The 19,072-nt window shown below is 51.8% G+C and overlaps 1 protein-coding gene across 2 annotated transcripts in view; it reads left to right on the forward strand.

Annotated features, from left to right (window-relative positions):
* The first annotated feature begins 10,657 nt into the window (after positions 1–10,657).
* Positions 10,658–19,072, forward strand: part of BCL2L11 (BCL2 like 11) — a 37,132-nt gene continuing 28,717 nt past the window's right edge. The window contains exons 1-3 of one of the 2 annotated variants that reach the window (XM_036263180.1): positions 12,009–12,283; positions 13,106–13,242; positions 13,411–13,500. In XM_036263180.1, coding sequence (XP_036119073.1) covers positions 12,009–12,283; positions 13,106–13,242; positions 13,411–13,500 — 502 coding nt within the window. Of the gene's footprint in view, positions 10,777–12,008; positions 12,284–13,105; positions 13,501–19,072 lie in introns of those variants that run through there. The other variant, XM_036263181.1, reaches the window with a different exon arrangement.

The raw sequence follows: 19,072 nt of genomic DNA on the forward strand, positions 1-19,072 counted from the left end.
AGAGTACTGGCCACCGTCCCAGGACAAGGACAAGGTGGTGCCCAGTTCACATGCTGGCTCCCTGGGGACCTTTTATGGGAGGATTCTCTGCAAACCCTCTCCCCTGACTTCCCAGGCATCTGAGGTCATCTCCCCATATGCTGTGCTCATCTGTTATATTTAGCTCTACAATCAGAGGCACTGGACCTGAGCAGCACCTGTGTGTAAGAAGGCAAGTACGAAATGCAAGAACAGGTATTATTTTTTTCTTTTAACCAGTCCTGACCTCCTCAAAGATGTGCCCCAAACCTCACTCTTTAAAAGCGATATTGTCCCAGTGGGTTTAGCACCCTTTTGTCAGACAGGTTGTCCTTTCTCCTAGGACAGCTTGGACTTGGGAGCCCATCCTTAGATGGTGGGTGAAGGTGAGGGGTAGGTCTTCCAGAGGGGGTTTCAAGTACAGGGGCAGCCACTCTGCCATTGCTGTCCCTTGGCAGGCAGTGCAGGAGCCTGAAAAGTGACATGCCACCGCCCAAAAGAGTGTGTTCGTCTCCGGTGGCCTGACATCCCCTTACTGACCTGAGAGTTTGGAAGGGATTTTAATAAACACCCAAGAAGATACATTCTCTTATTGCCTGGTACTGCCAGAGCACTGGAGGTCAGTTCAAACAAAAATTTACATGAGAGCCGGAGCCTCGTGACATTGTCCCTGATGTCCAGGTTTCAACTGAACATGGTCACACCAAGAACAGGGCAAGTCACAAACTGAGTTAAAAAGGACAGTCAGTCCTGGCCAGTGTGGCTCAGCAGATAGAGCGTTGGCCCGCAGACCAAAGGGTCTTGGGTTTGATTCCCAGTCAAGGGCAGGTCCCTGGGTTTGACCCCAGGCCCCCGTCAGGGCATGGGTGGGAGACAACCAATCGATGTTTCTCGTCTCTCTCTCACACTGATGCCTTAATAAAAATTAAGAAATAAAGGACAATCAATAGATGCCAACACTGAGATGACAGTAGTGTTAGGATTATTGGGGGATTTTATTTTATTTTTATATATTTATTTATTTTTCTAGGTAAGCCTGTGCTTTTATTGGCAGAGTGGGAGGGAGAGAGAAGAAGAGAGAGAGAGAGACCGACGTGAAAGGGACACATCAAATGGCTGCCACCCACACCACCAACCAGGGCAGGGGACAAACTGCAACCGAGGTACGCGCCCTTAGCGGGAACTGAACCCGGGTCTCTCTGGACCGCAGGCTGACGCTCTAACCGCTGAGCCAAACCGGCCAGGGCTATTGGGTGATTTTAAAGCCACCATCATAAAAATGCTTCAGTGAGCAAACATGAACATGAAACAAAAATAGGAAGTCTCAGCAAAGAAATTGAAACTATAAAAAAATCAAGTGGAAATTTTCCAACAGAAAACCTATTATACCTATATATGTAAATATATGTGCATATATATTGATATAAATATAAAATAGTCACATATAGATATACAGATAAGAACTAGGTGTTCAGGAAAAACAAAGGTGATAGGAAAGCAAAGAGAAATAGGATCTAGCTAGGATGTACTCTGGGACAAGGTTAGTAGTCCAAATGCTTTATTATAATTAGCATATAACAAACACATTATTACATATTTGTTACTTGGTTTGATTCTCACAAAATCCTGGGAGAGAGAATACCCCTTTTCTCCCACGAAGGCACTGGGCTCGGCAAAGCCCACTGACCCGTCCGTATTCTGGCAGGGGGCACTGACTGTTCCACGATGGCTTTAGCCAGGCGGTAGGCCTGTAACCATGCAGCGGAAGGCTGGAGGAGACCTAATTCAGGTGCAGCGCGCCGAGTGAGAGGGAACGGCAGATGTGGCGATTCGGTGAAAGACAGGAAGAGTGTCCCCTGAAGGAAGATGCATTTCCTCGGCCGACGCGGAAAGTGCAGGTTGCGCATGAGTGGTGGACGAGGAACCAGTGGTGGACGCTCCGTCAATCGAGTGCCGTGGAAGGACCTCGTTCAACTCAATGATTTTGCTTTAACTTGAGAGGTAAATGGAAGCGATCCTGGGCTTTTGGGAAGAAGAATGAACAGATCCAAACAATGCTGGAGAAAGGCAATCTGGTGAGGCAAGGACCTTAAAACCTGGTGAAGATCTGAGCAAGGGGACTACAGAGGAGAGTGGACAGGGGTCTCACACCAGATTCTGGTACAAAAACAACAGAGCAGAGAAACCAGGGATGTCTTTTCCATGGATGATAAAGACACACAACCAAAGGAAATCAACCTTTCTCTTGATGGGACATGTAAACCTGAGGGTCGTAGGCTGGCAGTCCTGTTCTTGAATGGTTTCAACCACCATCTGGGGAAGGCCGTATTCACACACACAATCGTCATGAAAGGGTTCAGACATATCAAAGGGGTCAGATCATCAAGTGAGAAACATTTGTAGGTATTCCCAGCTGGTGGTTTTCCGGCTGCCCTCACGTCACAGGTGGAGTCCTCCGACTCAGTCGACGAAGGCATATGTGTTGACGCGAGTACCTTCTTTAAGGAGGACATGCTTCACAGCTGTTCACATGAGAAACACCTTTGTGCCATGGAATAATAAGAACATCCACCTGGCCCTGGCCAGTCTGGCTCCGCAGTTAGAACGTTGGCCAGCAGACAAGAGAGACCCAGGCTCTGTTCCCGCTAAGGGCACGTACCTCGGTTGTAGTTTGTCCCCAGCCCCGGTTGGGGTCCCGTGAGTAGCAGCCAGTCAACGTGTCTCTCTCACATCGATGTTTCTCTCCCCCCACACCTCTCTCCTCCTGCTCTATCTGAAGATAAATGCAAAAAATATCCTCGGGTGAGGATTAAAAAAAAAAAAAATCCACCTGGACAGAAGTGACAAGTTATATCCAAGTACGTGCCTGCTTCCATGTCCTGTCTACTCCACCACCAAGTCTCTGTGTTGATGGGCAGAGTCACATTGGAACTGACTGCTTATGAGTTTCTTGGAAACCTTGTAAGACCTTGATGATGGTATTTTAGGGAAAATGAGTTGATAACCCTTTGTTTGGCTGCCCTTGGCAGCTGATGGGGTGGCCTTGACGTAATTACCTCACTCCACCCTCCCAACCGTGTCTGAGGTCAGACTTCTTACCCACATTCCACAGCCTACAGACCCCAGGTCTTGGAGATGAACCCCTTTGGGCCAGCCCTGCTAAAGAAATCTCTGGGAGTAGGGACACACTGCGGCTCCAGTGAAGTAAAGTGACGAAAAGGTGTCGGTCCATTCCCACACCAGCTGGCGCCGACCGGGCCTGACCAGGCCTCATCGAGTGCTGCAGGAGGACCAAAGCATTTTTAAAGACTTAATCCCTGGTTGCCCTCTTTCCCATCCTGGACACTTTGTTTCACTCAGTGCTGTGGTGGGAGGATCAGGCCCCTCACAGAGATGGGAAGGACTGGCGCATCCGTAAGGCAAGTGCTGGGGATGCGCTTTCTCAACTGGATTAGGGGAGTGGGGCCTGCGGCGCCGGCAGGGGGCTTCCAGCCCACGGTTCAAATCCTCTCCCACACACCCCACCCTCCGGACACTCCTTTGGCTTTCTAAACCACTCTTTTAGGACGGAAACGCTCTTTCCCAGTTAAACCCGTCTGTCAGCTGCACTTCACTGTCAACTGCGTTCACTGTGCCATCATAGAACTGGCCTCAGGTCATGAAGTGGCCGAAGTGCTGCTGATGGCCTCACTGAATGCCAGCTGGGACTTTAAGGAGGGCATCTGTTTCAGTTACCAACTGATGTGTGCGTACCACCCTAAAACTCAGTGGCAGAGCGAGTTGCTGTTTCTTGCAGCTCCGAGGGTAGGCAGTCTGGGCAGTTCGTTGGCTGGCTTTCGGTTGGATCACTGTTGTTACCGAACAAGGGTTTGCCGCCTGATGCGCACACAAGCTCACCCCCAGCTTTGGAGAGAAGAAAGGAGCTTTATTGGGGAGTCAACTGGCGAGGAGACAGAAGGCAAAGCTCAGATATCTCCCGCTCCAGGACTCGGTGGGGTTTTCAGAGGTAACAGTGAAGGGTTCACAAGTGTTAAGTGAGAGCAGTGTTCACAGTGTTGCTTGGAAGTGTTGTATCCAAGGTTGAAGCTTTGGTTTCAGGTCTTGCTAGAAAGAGGGGACCAGGTTCTGCAGCTACACAGTGGCTGTGGTCATTTCAGTGCAAAAGAACTAGGGGGTCCAAGATGATGACTTCACTCACATACCTGGCAGCAGGCCTGGCCGTCGGCCAAGGTCCCCTGTCCTCCACATGGCCTTTCATCCTCCCGCAGGCTGGACTGGGCGTCTGCCCAGCAAGTGGTCTCAGGGTCGTAGGAGAGTGAGGTGACTGTTGCAAGGCTGCTGAAGGCCCAACATGTGGGATTCACACCATGGCACGTTCTCTGCATTTTATTGGTCAAGGCAAGTCACAGTCAGCCAGATGCAAGGGATGGACAAAGACTGTATCTCTGCCTGGGCAAGAAAGGGGTTGACTCAGAGACGTTTCAAGTTGGGGTAAGGGACTACACAGAGGTGGGGACATGGAAAGAGGAAGGAAAACCATGTAGGCAGAGTCCTAGGAATAGCTGGTGTGTTGTTGCAAGTGCACTGGGCACTTCGCACCCTAAACAAATAGGGTTTGTTTAGGAGGCTGCAAAGCTCGGTCATCACCCATCCTGGGCCATCCCAACCAGAACAGGGAAAATGCAGGGAGAGTCAAAAAGAAATAACCTACTGAAACCTGGTGTGGGTGGGAAGCCAAAATGATGTTATGACTCTCCCCCTGAAAATCCACATATGAATATATCCACATACTGCCCTGTGTGGGCTGAGTGCTTCCACTTTCTTTAAAGAAGATACTCACAAATTCTACTCACTGGGAAGTTCCAGTGACTCTTAGGTCCTCATTGCTTTTAGAGCAATACTGCCTCTGCTTTGGGTCTGTCCTTTTAAAATATTCTGCAGGAATTTACAGCTTGTTCATGTTCTTTTATTTTGATAGGACATCTCTTCATTGATGCTTTTTCAAAAGCTAGTCACCATAATTTTCTTTGTTTGGGTGCTCGACCCAGCATAACTGGGTCCCACACTGGCAGGATGGGGTTGGGAGGCCTACAACATGCACCATTTTTATACTTCTATGGGAGTGTATGTTTGGTAAGAAAACGAAACTTTCATAGTATTTTGGTTAGTCCTAAAAGGTTCCCTGGTAGTAAAAATGCTGTAACTGTATAATAATTACTACTACTTTTGCCTGGCTGGTGTTAGTCAGTAGTTGAGCTTCAACCAAGAGGTCGCGAGCTCGATTCCCAGTCAGGGAACATGCCCAGGTTGTGGGCCAAATCCCAGTGGGGGGCATGCAGGAAGCGGACCATCGATGTTCTCTCTCATCGATGTTTCTATTTCCCTCTCCCTCTCCCTTCCTCTCTCTCTAAAATCAATAAAGAAAAAAAATACTACTTTAACTACTTGGTTATTCTGTATTAAAATCGTGTGTGTAAAAAGTCCCACAGTGTGCACCATGAAGCCTCCAATGCCCTGTAGAGTCCCTAATGAGGCAAGGACCCCAGTGCATACCTTGTAAGTGAAAGAGGATCAGCATCATCACATCCTCACAGGCAGAGATGGGAGAAGACCTGGGATCAATGTGAAATGTGTTATAACAGGAACGATGCCTGATCCTTCCATCTAGATCCTAATTGTTTGGGGGTTCCCGTTGTCATCAGTGAGAAACAGAGAAAGCAAGAGGAGTATTTTAGACACCCCCAGAATTTAGGTTTAGAAAAAAACCTTAGCAGTCAGCGTCTGGGTTACTCCCTGAACATGTGTGGGTGAGGCAACCCTCTTCTGCACCTGCCATTCGATTCCTTCTTTTAAAACTTAGTCTATTTTATTCTTATTTTTAAATTTGTAAGAATATTGAGTAGAAATCTGCCTCTAATTTCTACCTCGGGACAGTTATTCTCTTTGGCACCAGACAGACCAAACCCATACACTTCCACACAACACTCATTCAAATCACTGAATTTCCCCCGCTTCTGAATACATGAAAAAAATTGGCTGAGTTCTCTAACGCAAACCCAAAGGAAAAAATGATCTTGAATAATGATATCACAATAAAGTGAAAGGTATAGGGACTACACATCTCATGGTTTTGAACTTTGTGGTTAAAGACTTTGAGAGTTGACAGATTAGTCAGGGATTTGTCAAGAGTATTAATTACAAACTTTGAAATCTTGGTCAGCGAAAGTTCATCGCAGTGCATCTTGCAAATATGATCAAAGTCTTTTCAGTACTGATTTGATGGTGCTTAACCACAGTGCATAAAGAATGAAGTTTTTCATTAGAAATTACTGATGTAATAGAGCACGTCTGAAAGCAAGAGGTATTGATGGACTATTAAAATTCACGCTCTTCCCCCATGCCACCCTCACCCCCCCATTTTGGCTGACACCCCCCCGCCTTCTCTGAACACTTGAAATTGCATGTTGGACTGCAGCAAAGGAACTGTAGTCTTAACAGCATCGATATAGCCCCAGGGATGACCACTCCCATGAGGGCAAAGGTGCAGCTGGTTAAGTGATGTGTTTTAAAACCATAAAAGTAAACCATGAAAACCTGGGATGAACTGTAATTTGGCATGAAAGAGATTTACAGCTGACTGAAGACTTCAAAAATGGAGAATGGTGTGTAGCTCGTTAATGGAAAGGAGAGCAGTCTCTCTGTTGGTTCTTGTTTACTTTTAGAAAAACAATTTATTATTTTTGGTAGCTTCTTTTTTCCTGGGGATAAAAAACATGCACTGGCATCTAAATCATGAAAAATGACATAAAATACACTCAGTGCAGCGCCTCCAAAATCACTGGTCTGCATCTTCCCCTCCCGTCGGCTGGGGAGTCTTATCCTGACTTCCAGTGCTTGTCAGAATACGCGGGGGATGGGGGATGGGGGGGGGCGTTGGCCTTCCTTGGTGTTAACCGCAGGTGGTGGATTTTCAGCAGCAGCAGCAGCAGCAGCCAGGTGGAAGATGCACAAAGTTGCCAACGCCGCTCTCGGTCCACCCCCCACCCGTCCTCCCCCGGCGCACCACTTGTTCGGCATTTTAGGAGCAGTGGCCTGCCAATCTGGAGGTGGGGGAGGGGGTGGGGGATGGGTGGGGGAGGAGGTAGGGTGGGGTGGGGGGTGACGCTGCTGGGGGAACTCCACAGGTCTCCGAAGTTCACCTGCTCCAGTTCTGCCAGTTCACTTGCCTGTATGCGCCAGAGGGTGGCACTCCAGGCACTACGGAGGGGAGTAGAGGAGGCAGAGGCTGCCGGAGTGGACAGAGGAGGGGAAAATAAGTTCTTGGGCTCTGGTCTGGAGCTCCCAGCTGATTTGGAGCCCATCCCCACCCCTTTACGGAATAAGCGGGCTTCTGCCAGACTAGGTGTCACTGAGTTAAGAATTTCTAAGATTAAAAAGGTTTGCGAGGGTTTATTCAAGATCGAAAGAAATCCGGCCGCTGGGTGTGCGGGTGCTTGGGCGGGGGGAGGGGGGGTGTCCAGCCACTGTGAGTGAGCTAACATCTGACCTGTTCCTTTGTGTCGTGTTCTACAGTTGCTGGATTTGTGTGACTCGGTGAAGGATGATGCCCTGAGGGTGATCTCTGCCTTTAACATTCCGCACACCTACCTCCACGCGCCCATCGCCGGAATCACCAACCCGCTGGCCACCTGGGCCTTCTATCCCGCGCCGCGGCAGCCCCCAGCCCAGGAGAGCTCGAGCTCTAGGAGGCCCAAACCCGGAGCCAAGTTGTAGCGGGCGTGGCGGCAGGGTGGTGGCCCGCTCACAACTGCCACCACATCGCTTCTCTGAAGAGGGAGCTGGAGCGGAGCCGGGCCGGCGCGCAAGGGGCCGCAGAGCCGCGTCCCGCCGAGGCTGGGGAGGCGCGCGGGCCAGTCTCAAAGGGCGCGCATGCAGCGCTGCGCCCTCTCCCAGTAGCCCGACCGCCCGCGCCACCTCTCAGGCTTTGGCGGGACCCACTCGATAGCTCTCGGCGAGCGCGCCCCACGGCCCGGTGCCACCCAAGGTTTCCCGCTGCCAACGGCGACTAAGATTCCCAGTGATTTTGAAAAACTGTGGTGCTGAGTGGAAAAAAAAAAATCAAAGCACAGAAATCAAACACCCGCGGGCAGAGGTTCAACTCCGCGAACGACGCGGCTGTAGTGAGTCAGAGCCTCCGGGGCTCTGCGAGGAAACGCGCCGCTGGACAGAAGCCTGCGCTGGGGGCCGGCTCTGCCAAGCACCAACTCGGCTGGTCCTCTGAGGGTCGCGGCACCCTGGCCGCAGGACAGCGCGCGCGGAAAACGTTTTCACCAAGAGCGACTGTACTGTTCTCTAGAAGCGCAGATACCCTGTTTAATAAAGAAATGAAACGACGCTCGCGGCTCGCCAAGGGCGGGGAGGCGGGCCGGGCAATACACTGCAGGAAGTAGGTTTCGGAATTTGGAGAGACCACCCACCCCATGCCCGTGTGCCTGGCGAGGGCTGCGGACTTCCCACGTCTCAGATCCCGGTGGCCCTCTCTGTCCCAGCCACCCTCCGTCCTTCCGCTCCACCTGTTTTGGAGAAGGTACCGCTCCCTGATGCCCAACTCCCTCCTCACGCAGCCCTTCTTCTGGGCTCGGGCCGGCTTCAGGAGGGCCTTCGGACATTGCGAAACTGGGAAGGAAGGGCTCCCGGTCACCAACGCGGGGCCATTGGCCTAAGCTCCCCAGTACAGTCTGGGTGTCGTAAGCAGCCGCCTTCGGGCCGACCTTCTGGTTGTGTGCCAGATAAAAGTGCATAACAGGTTGCTTTCCTTCACGCCTTTGTTTTTTAAAGTGTTCACCGGGTCGCTAGAACGGGCAGCGCGGGGGCGGTGGAGCTGCACGGGAGTAGACGACACCGACTGCGCGTTTCTTTTCCGGCTCCTGCCTGCCTTGCCTAGGCCCACGGAGAGCGCGGCGCCTCGACAAGTTGGGGCTCCCGGCGACCGTAACCGGTTCCATGGCTTGTTCCCGGTGCTATGCTGAGCGGCTGCCACCTAGGATCCGGAGTGGATGCTCCAAGCCGCGGTCAGGATAGGCCACCGGTCGCTGCCAGCGTCCACCGGCCGCGTCCATGCCTGTTCTTACCCTCCTGCAGCGAAATCTACCCCCCGCCCCACCCCTGGCCACTTGTTCAGGACTCGCCGGAGGATGAGCTGAGACTAATCTGGAGCTGATGCTGTCACGCTGCCCTTCTATATCTGTTTACAAACAAAAACTGACCAAAGTGGCCAGAGGGCAGAACAGCACCGAGGACCCTCCCTTCTCCGGTCCGGGGTGCTGGTTAGGGAGGCCACTAAATTGAGTTTCTTCAACGCATCTAGCCTGAGCTCCCTCACGGCGAGTGCTGTCCCTTCTCCCGACCGTCTTTACCCTTACTCCCGCGCTGCGTGTGGCAAAGCCTGGGGAACGCAGGGAGGGGGAGCGCAGGACGCGCACTGGAAGAACAGGTGGAGGTGTGGACCCCGAAAAACACCGTAGGCGCGCGGGAAGGAGAAGTGGGGTGCGGGTTCCAAGAAAGAAGGTACAAGGCCAGCAGGACCGAGGGGCTGGGGGTGCGTTCCCCCACAGCGCTTTCCATGCCCAGGAACAGTTCCCTGAACCCAGAAATCCTGGAGGATCCCAACTCGGCGGAGGCACCACCCTCTCTCCCACCTGAAGGCCGTGACTCTTCTTGATCCTCTCTCTCTCTCTTTTTTTTCTTAAAAATATTTATTTTAAAGTTTTTTCTTCGTTTCCTTATTTTACCTGCTCGGTGCGCGCTCGCTTCCCGTCTCACACCCGGGCTGCGGAAAGAGGCTTTGGGGATCGCTCGGCGCCCTATTCTGGTCTCTGCCCACGAAGGGCTCCGCCGCTTAGCCAAAGTCCGGCGCGGGAGAACGGCTGAGTGGCCCTGCGGGTGGCATATGGAGGACGACCCGGAGAGAGATGAGCAGCTTGAATATCGGGTCCCGCCGGAGACCCTGACTCTGGGAGTGGGGACTGCGCAGAGACGCCCTTCTCCAACCCGTCCTGGCGCCTGCCCTAGCGCAGCTGAGAGAAACTCCAGCAGCGGGTCCAGAGCTCTGGGCAACCTCCTAAGGCTTGGCGGGCGGCTGCGGCCAAGCTGGCTCACTGTGCCAGGAGCGCCCCCTCTGTTCCACGCGCACACCGCGGCCGCCACCGGGCAGGGGAGAGGCGAGGATGCACATTGGGGTGGGGGATGGGTGCACACAGAACTGCCGGCAGCTCGAGTCACTCGGTAAACACACCCGGCTGGGGCAGGGCAGGCGGCGCGCGCAGCGGGAACCCGGCTGGCCGCCCCGCCTTTACCTGCGGCAGCTAGCGCGCTCCAAAGGACGCAGAGCCAAGGGGCCGGGATCGTTGCGCGAAGGGGTGGGGCTGACCGGAGCGGGGCGGGACTTGGCGGGGGCGGGGTCCACAGTGATTGGGCGCGGGAGTGGGGCCGCGGGACCGAGCTGGGCTGCAGGGCCGCGCAGGTTTCACTTCGCTCCGTGCTGGCTCCAGGTCTTGAGCTCGTCCGATCGCCCCGGTCCGTGTCGCCTCTACCGCCGCCGCCGGGTCCTCGGAGACGCTCGGCGCGCCCTGCCCATTGCGGCCAGCATCGCCTGGGGCTGTTCGGTTCGCCCCGCTCCCGCCGCCACCACCTCGGCGCCTTCCCCTGGCCCGCGCCCCCCCAATGTCTGACTCTGACTCTCGGACTGAGAAACGCAAGGTAAATACCTCCGGATCCCCGGGCGTGGGGTGGGACGGGACGGGTGGATGACCGGCCCCGGAGCCACACGCTCCACCTCCTGCCCGCTTCACGCACACGTGCTGGCCGGACACACGTCCCCGTCCCGCTTGTGGCCCGGCGGGAAGCGGCGATCAGAGCGGGTCGGGTCCTCTTTCGGGCAGGTCTACTTTGGGGAGGGGTCGTCGTGCGGAAGCCGCTAGCGCTTAGTGGAACCGTGGACCAGAACGCGATGCGGCCGCGGGTTAGTGCAGCGTTTCAGATGGACTGCTGGAGAGGCAGCGAGCGCTCCCCGCGCCGGCCCGGGAGCTGAGGCTGCTGCGCCGTGTGAGCTAAGCGCCCGGCCGGGAAGTCTCGCGGGCCGCGCGGTACAAGCGGGTCTCTGGCGCGCGGGCTCGACCCGGGGGATTTGCAGAGCTGTGCGGGGGACTCACTGACGAAATTCGGCTTTTTCTCGTGTACATCAGGCCGAGGGGTCGGGGCAGCCGCTGCGTCCACTCTCTCGGACATGTCCGGGTCCCTGCCCCATCTGTGATCGCTCTGCGAACGATGCCAGGCTCACGAGCCACGGACAGCGAGAGACCACCGGGGCGACACGTTGGACGTCCGTGGGGCCGGTCCGGCGGTCTTAGCTATTCGGGCGTGCCCAAACGCAACCAGACCCCTCGCGGTGCTACTGGCGGTGCTCTGCCCTTGGGGTTGCCCGCTCAGATTTGGTGCGTGGCCGCGGTGCACAGGGAGGAAGATGGAAAGGAGTGCTACGGCGGGGAGGGGACGGCCTCTAAGTGGACCTGGGCGGGGGGCGGGAGGAGGCGGCCAGCGTCCAGGACCAGAGTCATAGGACCGCCTGCGGCTCTTGCTTTGTCTCCAGGTGACTAACTCCACGGGACGGCGGGAGTCTCTGAGGCGCGCGCGGCGTCGGGACGAGCAGAGGGGTAGCCGGGTAGCTGGGCCTCCATGGCCCAGAGTCCTGAAAGCCGTCGTCCCCGCCACTGCCCGCGCCGTGTTCAGAGCCGAATTTGTCAACAATCGCCTCGCCTCTGGCGGCCTAGCCGGTAGGCGCCGCCCCCGCCGGGGCCGGCGATTGGCCGAGGCGCGGAGCGTGCGCGCGCGGGCCAATTGGGAGCGCGGGCACCGGCGCCAGCGGCGCGGGGAGGTGGCGGAGCCGGCGGCGGCGGGCGCATTGCGCGAGGGGAGGAGCGGCCGAGGGGAGGATGTTCCCGGCGGCGGCGGCGGCGGCGGCGGCCGGGGCGGTGCGGGACAGAGTCACGGCGCGTGGAGCCCTGGGCAGCCCAGCGGATCGCGGCGGCGGGCGCGCGGCCAGCTGCGGGCTCTGCGCCGCCCCGCGGCCTCTGAGCGCAGGTCCCGGGCTTTGTCTTGTGCGCCGCCTTCGCGGTGACGGTCTGGGGGCTCCGGGTCGGCGAAGGGTGCGGGCCGGACGCCGCGGGGCCCGGGTCCGAACGCGACGCTCTGAAGGGAAGGGGCGGACGTGAGTTTCGGCCTGCTCGCGGGGAGAGGGAAAATCTTCGGGGCGAAGGAGCCGCGCGCCCGGGGTCGCCTAGCGTGCGGGGTTACTGTTGAGTTGTCGAGGCGCTGGGGCCGGATTCGGGGACCCCATATTTGAAGGTGTTCGCCTAACAGTGCGGGTGGACTTGGAGGAAGTTTTGCCCGGTGGGTGCATTGCGCTGCCCCCGAGGGAAGAACCGCGGGTGGGCGGGCGGGTGGGAGCAGAGCGGCCGAGCGGGCTCGGAGTTACAAACTCTATTGTGACGCACTTACTACGACGGACGGCCCTTGCCAAACCTCCCCAGACTTGCTGCCCTCAGCACTTTCGGCAGAACAATGGGGCCGGAGCGGGGAATGCGGCCAGCCCCTGCAGTCGCTGCCTCTGCACGCACTCCTGTGCCCCAAGCGCAGGGTCTAGTCCTGGGAACCAAGGAATCAGAATCCTCCAGGGGTTCTGGCTCAGGCCACTGGGCTTTGCGCTGAGCACTATGAAGAAAATTCAGACACTGCTGCCTCTCCCAAAACTTGTGTCTGTGTTCCAGTACCAACCCCACAAGTCATTGATGTTGTCACTGTGTTTTGTTTGGTGGCAGGAAATTTAGTCCCCACAACACAAGTAATAATACTTTTATTGTTTTACGTGTATTTTTGTTCTTATTTGGGAGATTGTCAGAAACATACAAGTGGTGACTTACTGTTAAATGACTTGGTGTTAACCTTTCATGAGGAGATAAAAATTAGCTAATTTGGATACTTGTGATTATTATTTTGCTTAAGGTAATCTTACCTCTTATTTTACTTGCAGAAAAAAAGACCAAATGGCAAAACAACCTTCCGATGTAAATTCTGAATGTGGCAGAGAAGGTGGACAATTACAGCCTACGGAGAGGCCTCCTCAGCTCAGGCCTGGGGCCCCCACTGCTGTAGAGATAGAACCACAAGGTAATCCTGAAGGCGAAGGGGACCGCTGCCCCCACGGCAGCCCTCAGGGCCCGCTGGCCCCACCGGCCAGTCCTGGGCCTTTTGCTACCAGATCCCCGCTTTTCATCTTTGTGAGAAGATCCTCCCTGCTGTCTCGATCCTCCAGTGGGTATTTCTCTTTTGACACAGACAGGAGCCCGGCACCCATGAGTTGTGACAAATCAACACAAACCCCGAGTCCTCCTTGCCAGGCCTTCAACCATTATCTCAATGCAATGGGTAAGCAGATCCGGGTAAGGGGTAGTGGACTTGTGGTTTGAATATCTACTCGGAGGCTGTGTGTGGCATTTGCAGCCCATTTCAGAATCTTCTTACTGATTTAGTTCATGTTTTGATGGGAATGGAGGCTGTATCAAATAAAACATCAAACCAACATTTAAAAAAATACCAAGTTTTGTGGCAGCAGTAAGTTGAGGTCTAAGCATCAGCTTGCTGGGCAGCAAAGCTGTATGTAGTCCCTGCTGCTGTCATTAAGCGTATGACATGGCGAGTTCTCTCCACTAAGATTTACTTATTAATGACATTCCACTTGGAAGGGACTCCCGTCAATTATAGCAGATAGCTTAATGTAACCAAAAGTGGGAAGAAAGAGATGAGACAAATTAATCATTTTCAAAACTGACATACAGTCAGTGCCAACATAGAACCATGAACATGGTGTGTTTTCTAATCAAATTCTTCCTTGGGTTTATTTTATTTACTCAGAGTTTGGACATACTGTAGTCCTAATGAGATTAGATTGTGGGTTTATATTTCAGGGATGAAAGGCAATTTTAGGGTTTGTACTGGGAGTGGCAAACATCAGTGCTCAGAAACACTAGGCAATACCATCAATGAGGAAGCTGACCTGGTGGGATTAGGGTAAACTGGAGAGCCATTGCCCCCACTTGTGGCCCTGAGGGTGTGTGGTCTCAGTGGTAGGTTTTCCTATATTGCAAGGTAATCCAAGAATGCAGATTTTAATACCAGATGTCCTGATGTTTAAACATCAGCAACTAATTTAGAACTTTCAAAACACTGTAAAAGCCAGTTAAAAACATCTACAGGCTTGAATAGACCCTTGACCCTTGGCATGTGACTTGGAGTACCAGCAGTAAGGGGGTTGAGTGTGTGGGTTCACATCTCTGTTTCCCACTTATGGGAAAGGCTCATGTCTTCGGTATTCAGCTGGTTCTCGTTTACCTCTGCTCCAGATTAGTCCTGCTTTGACCAGATCCAAGCAAGTTGGCAGCATTATCGATTAAGAAATTCAGTATTGATTCTATTAAAATATAAGTGACACTTGATAGCGTCACAAGAGGAGACTTCTAACTGCTGGTACACAATGACAAATCTTGCCTTTGCAAATTCGATAGGGCTTGGTATTCATAACTTTCAGTGAGGTGAGACCTGTGAAGGTCTGTCGCCATGTCAGAGAGAAAGAACCTTAGAGGGTTGGTCACTTGTCAGAGGTTGTGCACACCTGGTAGGTACATGGCAGGCACAAGTGACAAAAACACTGACAGCTACACTTGTCTTTGAGTCTTATGCTAAATGCTAAGCAATACAGTCGGCCCTCTGCATCCACCGGTTTCACATCTAAGGAGGGCTCACCAACTTTGGGTGGGAAATACTTGGTGGGAAGAAAAACCTAGAAGGTTTCAAAAAGCAAAGCTTGAACTTGCCACGCATGTGCAGAACATTACTCTGAATCCACAAACAAGAGATGTGTAGTAGGTACACCCTGCTGTCGCCTACATGCAAATACTGCTTACGTGCAATTTTATATAAGGGACTGGAGCATCATTGGGTTTTGGTATCTTCAGGAGTCCTGGAACCAACTTCTAAGGGTGCCAAGGAAGGACTGCACTTTTTTAGGACCCCCCTCCTCAAGGAAAGGAGCCAGACATTGTATTACTGCTACTCCTTTTATTATTGCTGTTGGTATACCTCCTGAGCTCATTTCAGCCTTAGAAGTTTTTGGTGCTTGAAAATGCTTTTCTGCTCTTGAAAATAATCCTAAGTATATGAGCCTACAGCATTCTTACTCACTAAATGAGTTCACAGGGTTCAGTGGTGTGTGTGTGTGTGTGTGTGTGTGTGTTTAAAAGCCTGTGGGTTTATGGAGCTTTCGAAAACTTAGTTTTTCACTGTAGACCAAACCAGTCTGCAGGTGGTGGCTTAATGCACAGAAATAGTTTCTTTTTCTTGTTAACCAGGTATGGGTGAGTTGGTGTACTTTTTAATGTAAGGGTGGTATGATTGCTTTTTTGGTGACATCCTTAGCGAGTTAATTATAAGGTATAAGCACCGTTACTTGAGATGACAGATGGAGAGCTTTAGAGATCACAATCTGAATTATTGAACAAAGTTATGGTTATGCCTGTGAAGTACAGTAATGGATCCTGAGGTGTAGTTTTATAGTATTAACTACATTTCAGTAGATTGGTGTGGTAATAATGTATAGGATTAAACGATCAGTTATAAGGAGTGTGTCTGAACTTAATGGAACTAGGTAAGTTTTCAGAATTAGTTCTTGGGAGGGGGGGCTGAGCTGGGGTAGAGGGAACTGGGGGCTGGTGGGAGAAGAGGACAGTCAGAGGTGAATGTGTTAGGTGGAATAGCATTTACCATCTTTGTGGTCCGTACATTTTCCTGGATATTCGTATAATAGTCCAGTTCCTGCAGGCCACTTGCATTTACTGAGTCTGTAGATCGGCTTCTCTTCTCATTGGCCGTGTTGTGTTCCTTACTCAGCCACATCCATTAAGATTGTCAATGAAGCTTTTGGTAATTTATTGCAAAATATGTTTTTCACAAAGAAGTCTTTGTGATCATTTTCCACCAGTGGGACATGAATGTGAGGGTCGGAAGGGGGTTCTCCTTGGCCAAGGGCACCCAGGTCCACAGACAGTTTCTGCTCAGAGACTTGGGTAGAAAACAGCGTGTGTGGGTGTTTCTGTGTTGTGTCCATGAGAAGGGGCCTTCTGTGTGGGACGCACAGCAGTCAGGTGTCCGCGTCAGAAATGCCGTCGTGGTTTCCTCCACGTCTCTGGTTTCTGTGCGGATACGTTCAGAGAATAAGTGTGAGAGAGCATCGTCTTTCCACTTGGTGCCCTTTCCCCCTGGGAGGATGCAGCCCCAGAAGCCCCCCGAGGAAGAACTGATGATTCGAGTCAGAACCACTGACGGGTATTGGTGGCTGAGTGCCTTTCTGTTGAGCATGCGTTCAGCCCAGGCGTGTTTTAATACAAATTGTGCACTAGAAGGTGTAGTCAGTGCTATTGGAAGAACGAGTAAAGGAACGTCAGTATAGAGGTGAATGCTAGTAATGAACTCCCACATGTCATTTTGGTAAATGACTTAAAGTTTACACTTGTCCCTGGCACATCAGAATTCCTCGTAGGAATTGTGTTCTTTGTGTCCTTCAGGGTCCTGCACACTCTCTTCTTAGCTGGTCTTTCCGTTTGTGAGCTCAGTTCTGCAAATCCTCAGCTGTGCAGAGGCATTCAAGATGCGCCTACTAGCCTTTCCTCAGAGCTGACGGAGAACCATGTCCCAAAACGTCTGATTCTTCCCACTCAGATCACATCGTTTCCATGAAACTTCCTCCTTTGGTTGCTTTTGTTGACTTAGGAGAGGGAAAGTAATTGACCTCATTTTGTAAGCATCTTAAACATTCATGAGCTTTGTAGATAGCTACGAGTATGCGTTTCGTTTTACTGATTTAAACTCATGGTACAGACAGACTTTCACACGTGGAAGGTGGGGTGGTTTGGTTCCTCAGGCACCTCAAGGTTTCCTGAAGCCTGAAGATAGAATCTTCTTTGTGAAGACTCAGTTCCTGTCTTCACTAGTTTGGACATTTTGTAGGTCCAGAAAGTGACAAGAGGAAAAGAAAATTTTCTTTACTGGTTCCAAATAAAATTTAAGGATTGATAACATCTAGACAGTTTGACATCTTTTTTAGAAACACTATTTTGCAATAAGTGTGGATTCACATACAATTATAAAAAATAATGCAGAGTGAGCCTGTGTACATACCTTTTATTCTGTGCCCCATAGTGGCAGTGCCTTGCACAATAGTATAATGTCCACCACCAGCAAAGACATTGATAGGATCCAGCTACCTGATTCAGATCTCACCAGATCCACATGTACTTCTCGCCGTGAATACGTGTTTACTTCAGTGCGATTTTGTCATTTGCTTCGGTCTGTGTCACCACCACCACAGTCAAGATCCGGTACAGCTTCATCCAAGGGTACTCTTTGGCGGGTTTTTATAGCCACAGCTACCTCGCTCCGCTCCCTGATCCCTGACAACCACTGCTCAGTTTCACTTACCACTTTACTTGTCATTTCTCCTGCGCTATGGAAATAGTGTCATACTCTACCATGACCTTTTGGGATTGGCAGTTTTTACTCCACATAGTTCCTGTGACCCACTCAACGTGTGTGTCAGTGGTGGTTTGGTGTTGATTGCTAAGTGGTATTCCACAGTGTGGGTGTACCACAGTGTCACCATTGACCTGTTGAAAACCTGTAGCTTGTCTTTCATCCACTTCATAGAGCAGAGGTTTTTATTTTGATGCAGTCCAGTTAATCAGTTTTTCTGTTTATGGATTGTGTTTCTGGTTGGTGTGCAGTCTATCTAACCTCATCAAGCCCTGGGTATCAGATTTTTTTTTTTTTTTTTAGTTTTGTATATTACATTTAGATCTGTGATTCACATTGAGTTCATTTGTAAGGTGTATGAGGTTTTCAGATCAGTTGTTTATTCTTTCCAGCACCGTCTTTTGAAAAGGTTATCTACTCTCCGTCTAAGTGCTTTGTACCTTTGTCAGAAATCAGTGGGCATGTTTGTGTGAGTTTGTTTCTGGATTCTGTTTTGTGTTCCTCCGCCAACGCGGCACCAACGCCATTGCTTGTGGCTGGTTGTATGCTAGGCGTGACAGAGGGATTCCTCACATTTTATTCAGAATTTTCCAGAATTGTTCGGTCTAGGTCCTGTGCCTTCCCATGTAAATGTTAGAATACGCTTGTTTGTGCCTTCACCACTGCCACTGGGGTTCTGATGGGAATTGTGTTAACCCTACAGATCAGTTTGGGGGAGAACGGGCATCTTGACTATGTTGCATCTTCCAATGCGTACACAGGCAGGTCTTCGAGTATTTGGGTCTTTAGGTTTTGCCATTTTCCGCATGCTGGTCTTGTATGTTTTAGTTACTTGGGAGCAGTTATCGGTGGTATTGTATTTTAGTTTTATTATTTTTTTTTTTTTATCCTCACCCGAGGACATTCTTTGCATTCATCTTCAGATAGAGCAGGAGGGAGAGAGGGAGGGAGAGAGAGAGAGACAACATCCAGTGGCTGCCACCCACACGACCCCAACCGGGGCCAGGGACACACTGCAACCAAGGTACGTGCCCTTAGTGGGAACTGAACCTGGGCCTTTCTGGTCCACGGGCTGAAGCTCTAACCACTGAGCAAACCAGCCAGGGCAGTGGTATTGTATTTTTAATTTCCACTTCCACAGGTTCATTTTTGGTATATAGAAATGCAATTCATTTTTGTGTGTTGATCTTGTGTCCTGCAGCCTTGCTGAACTCGTTAATTCTAAAGGTTGTTTGTACATTTCTTGGGCATCCTGTCTACATAATCATGTAATCTGCAAATAGACACAGTTTCATTTCTTCCTTTCTGATTGTGTGCATTGTATTCTTTTTCTTGCCTTTGGCGCTGGCTGGAACGTCTAGTGCTGAGTTGCGTGCAGGTGGTCAGAGCAGACCTCCTTGCCCTTTTGCAGTCCCAG

Source organism: Molossus molossus, unplaced genomic scaffold, assembly GCF_014108415.1.
Source record: "Molossus molossus isolate mMolMol1 unplaced genomic scaffold, mMolMol1.p scaffold_m16_p_15, whole genome shotgun sequence".
Lineage (NCBI taxonomy): Eukaryota > Metazoa > Chordata > Mammalia > Chiroptera > Molossidae > Molossus > Molossus molossus.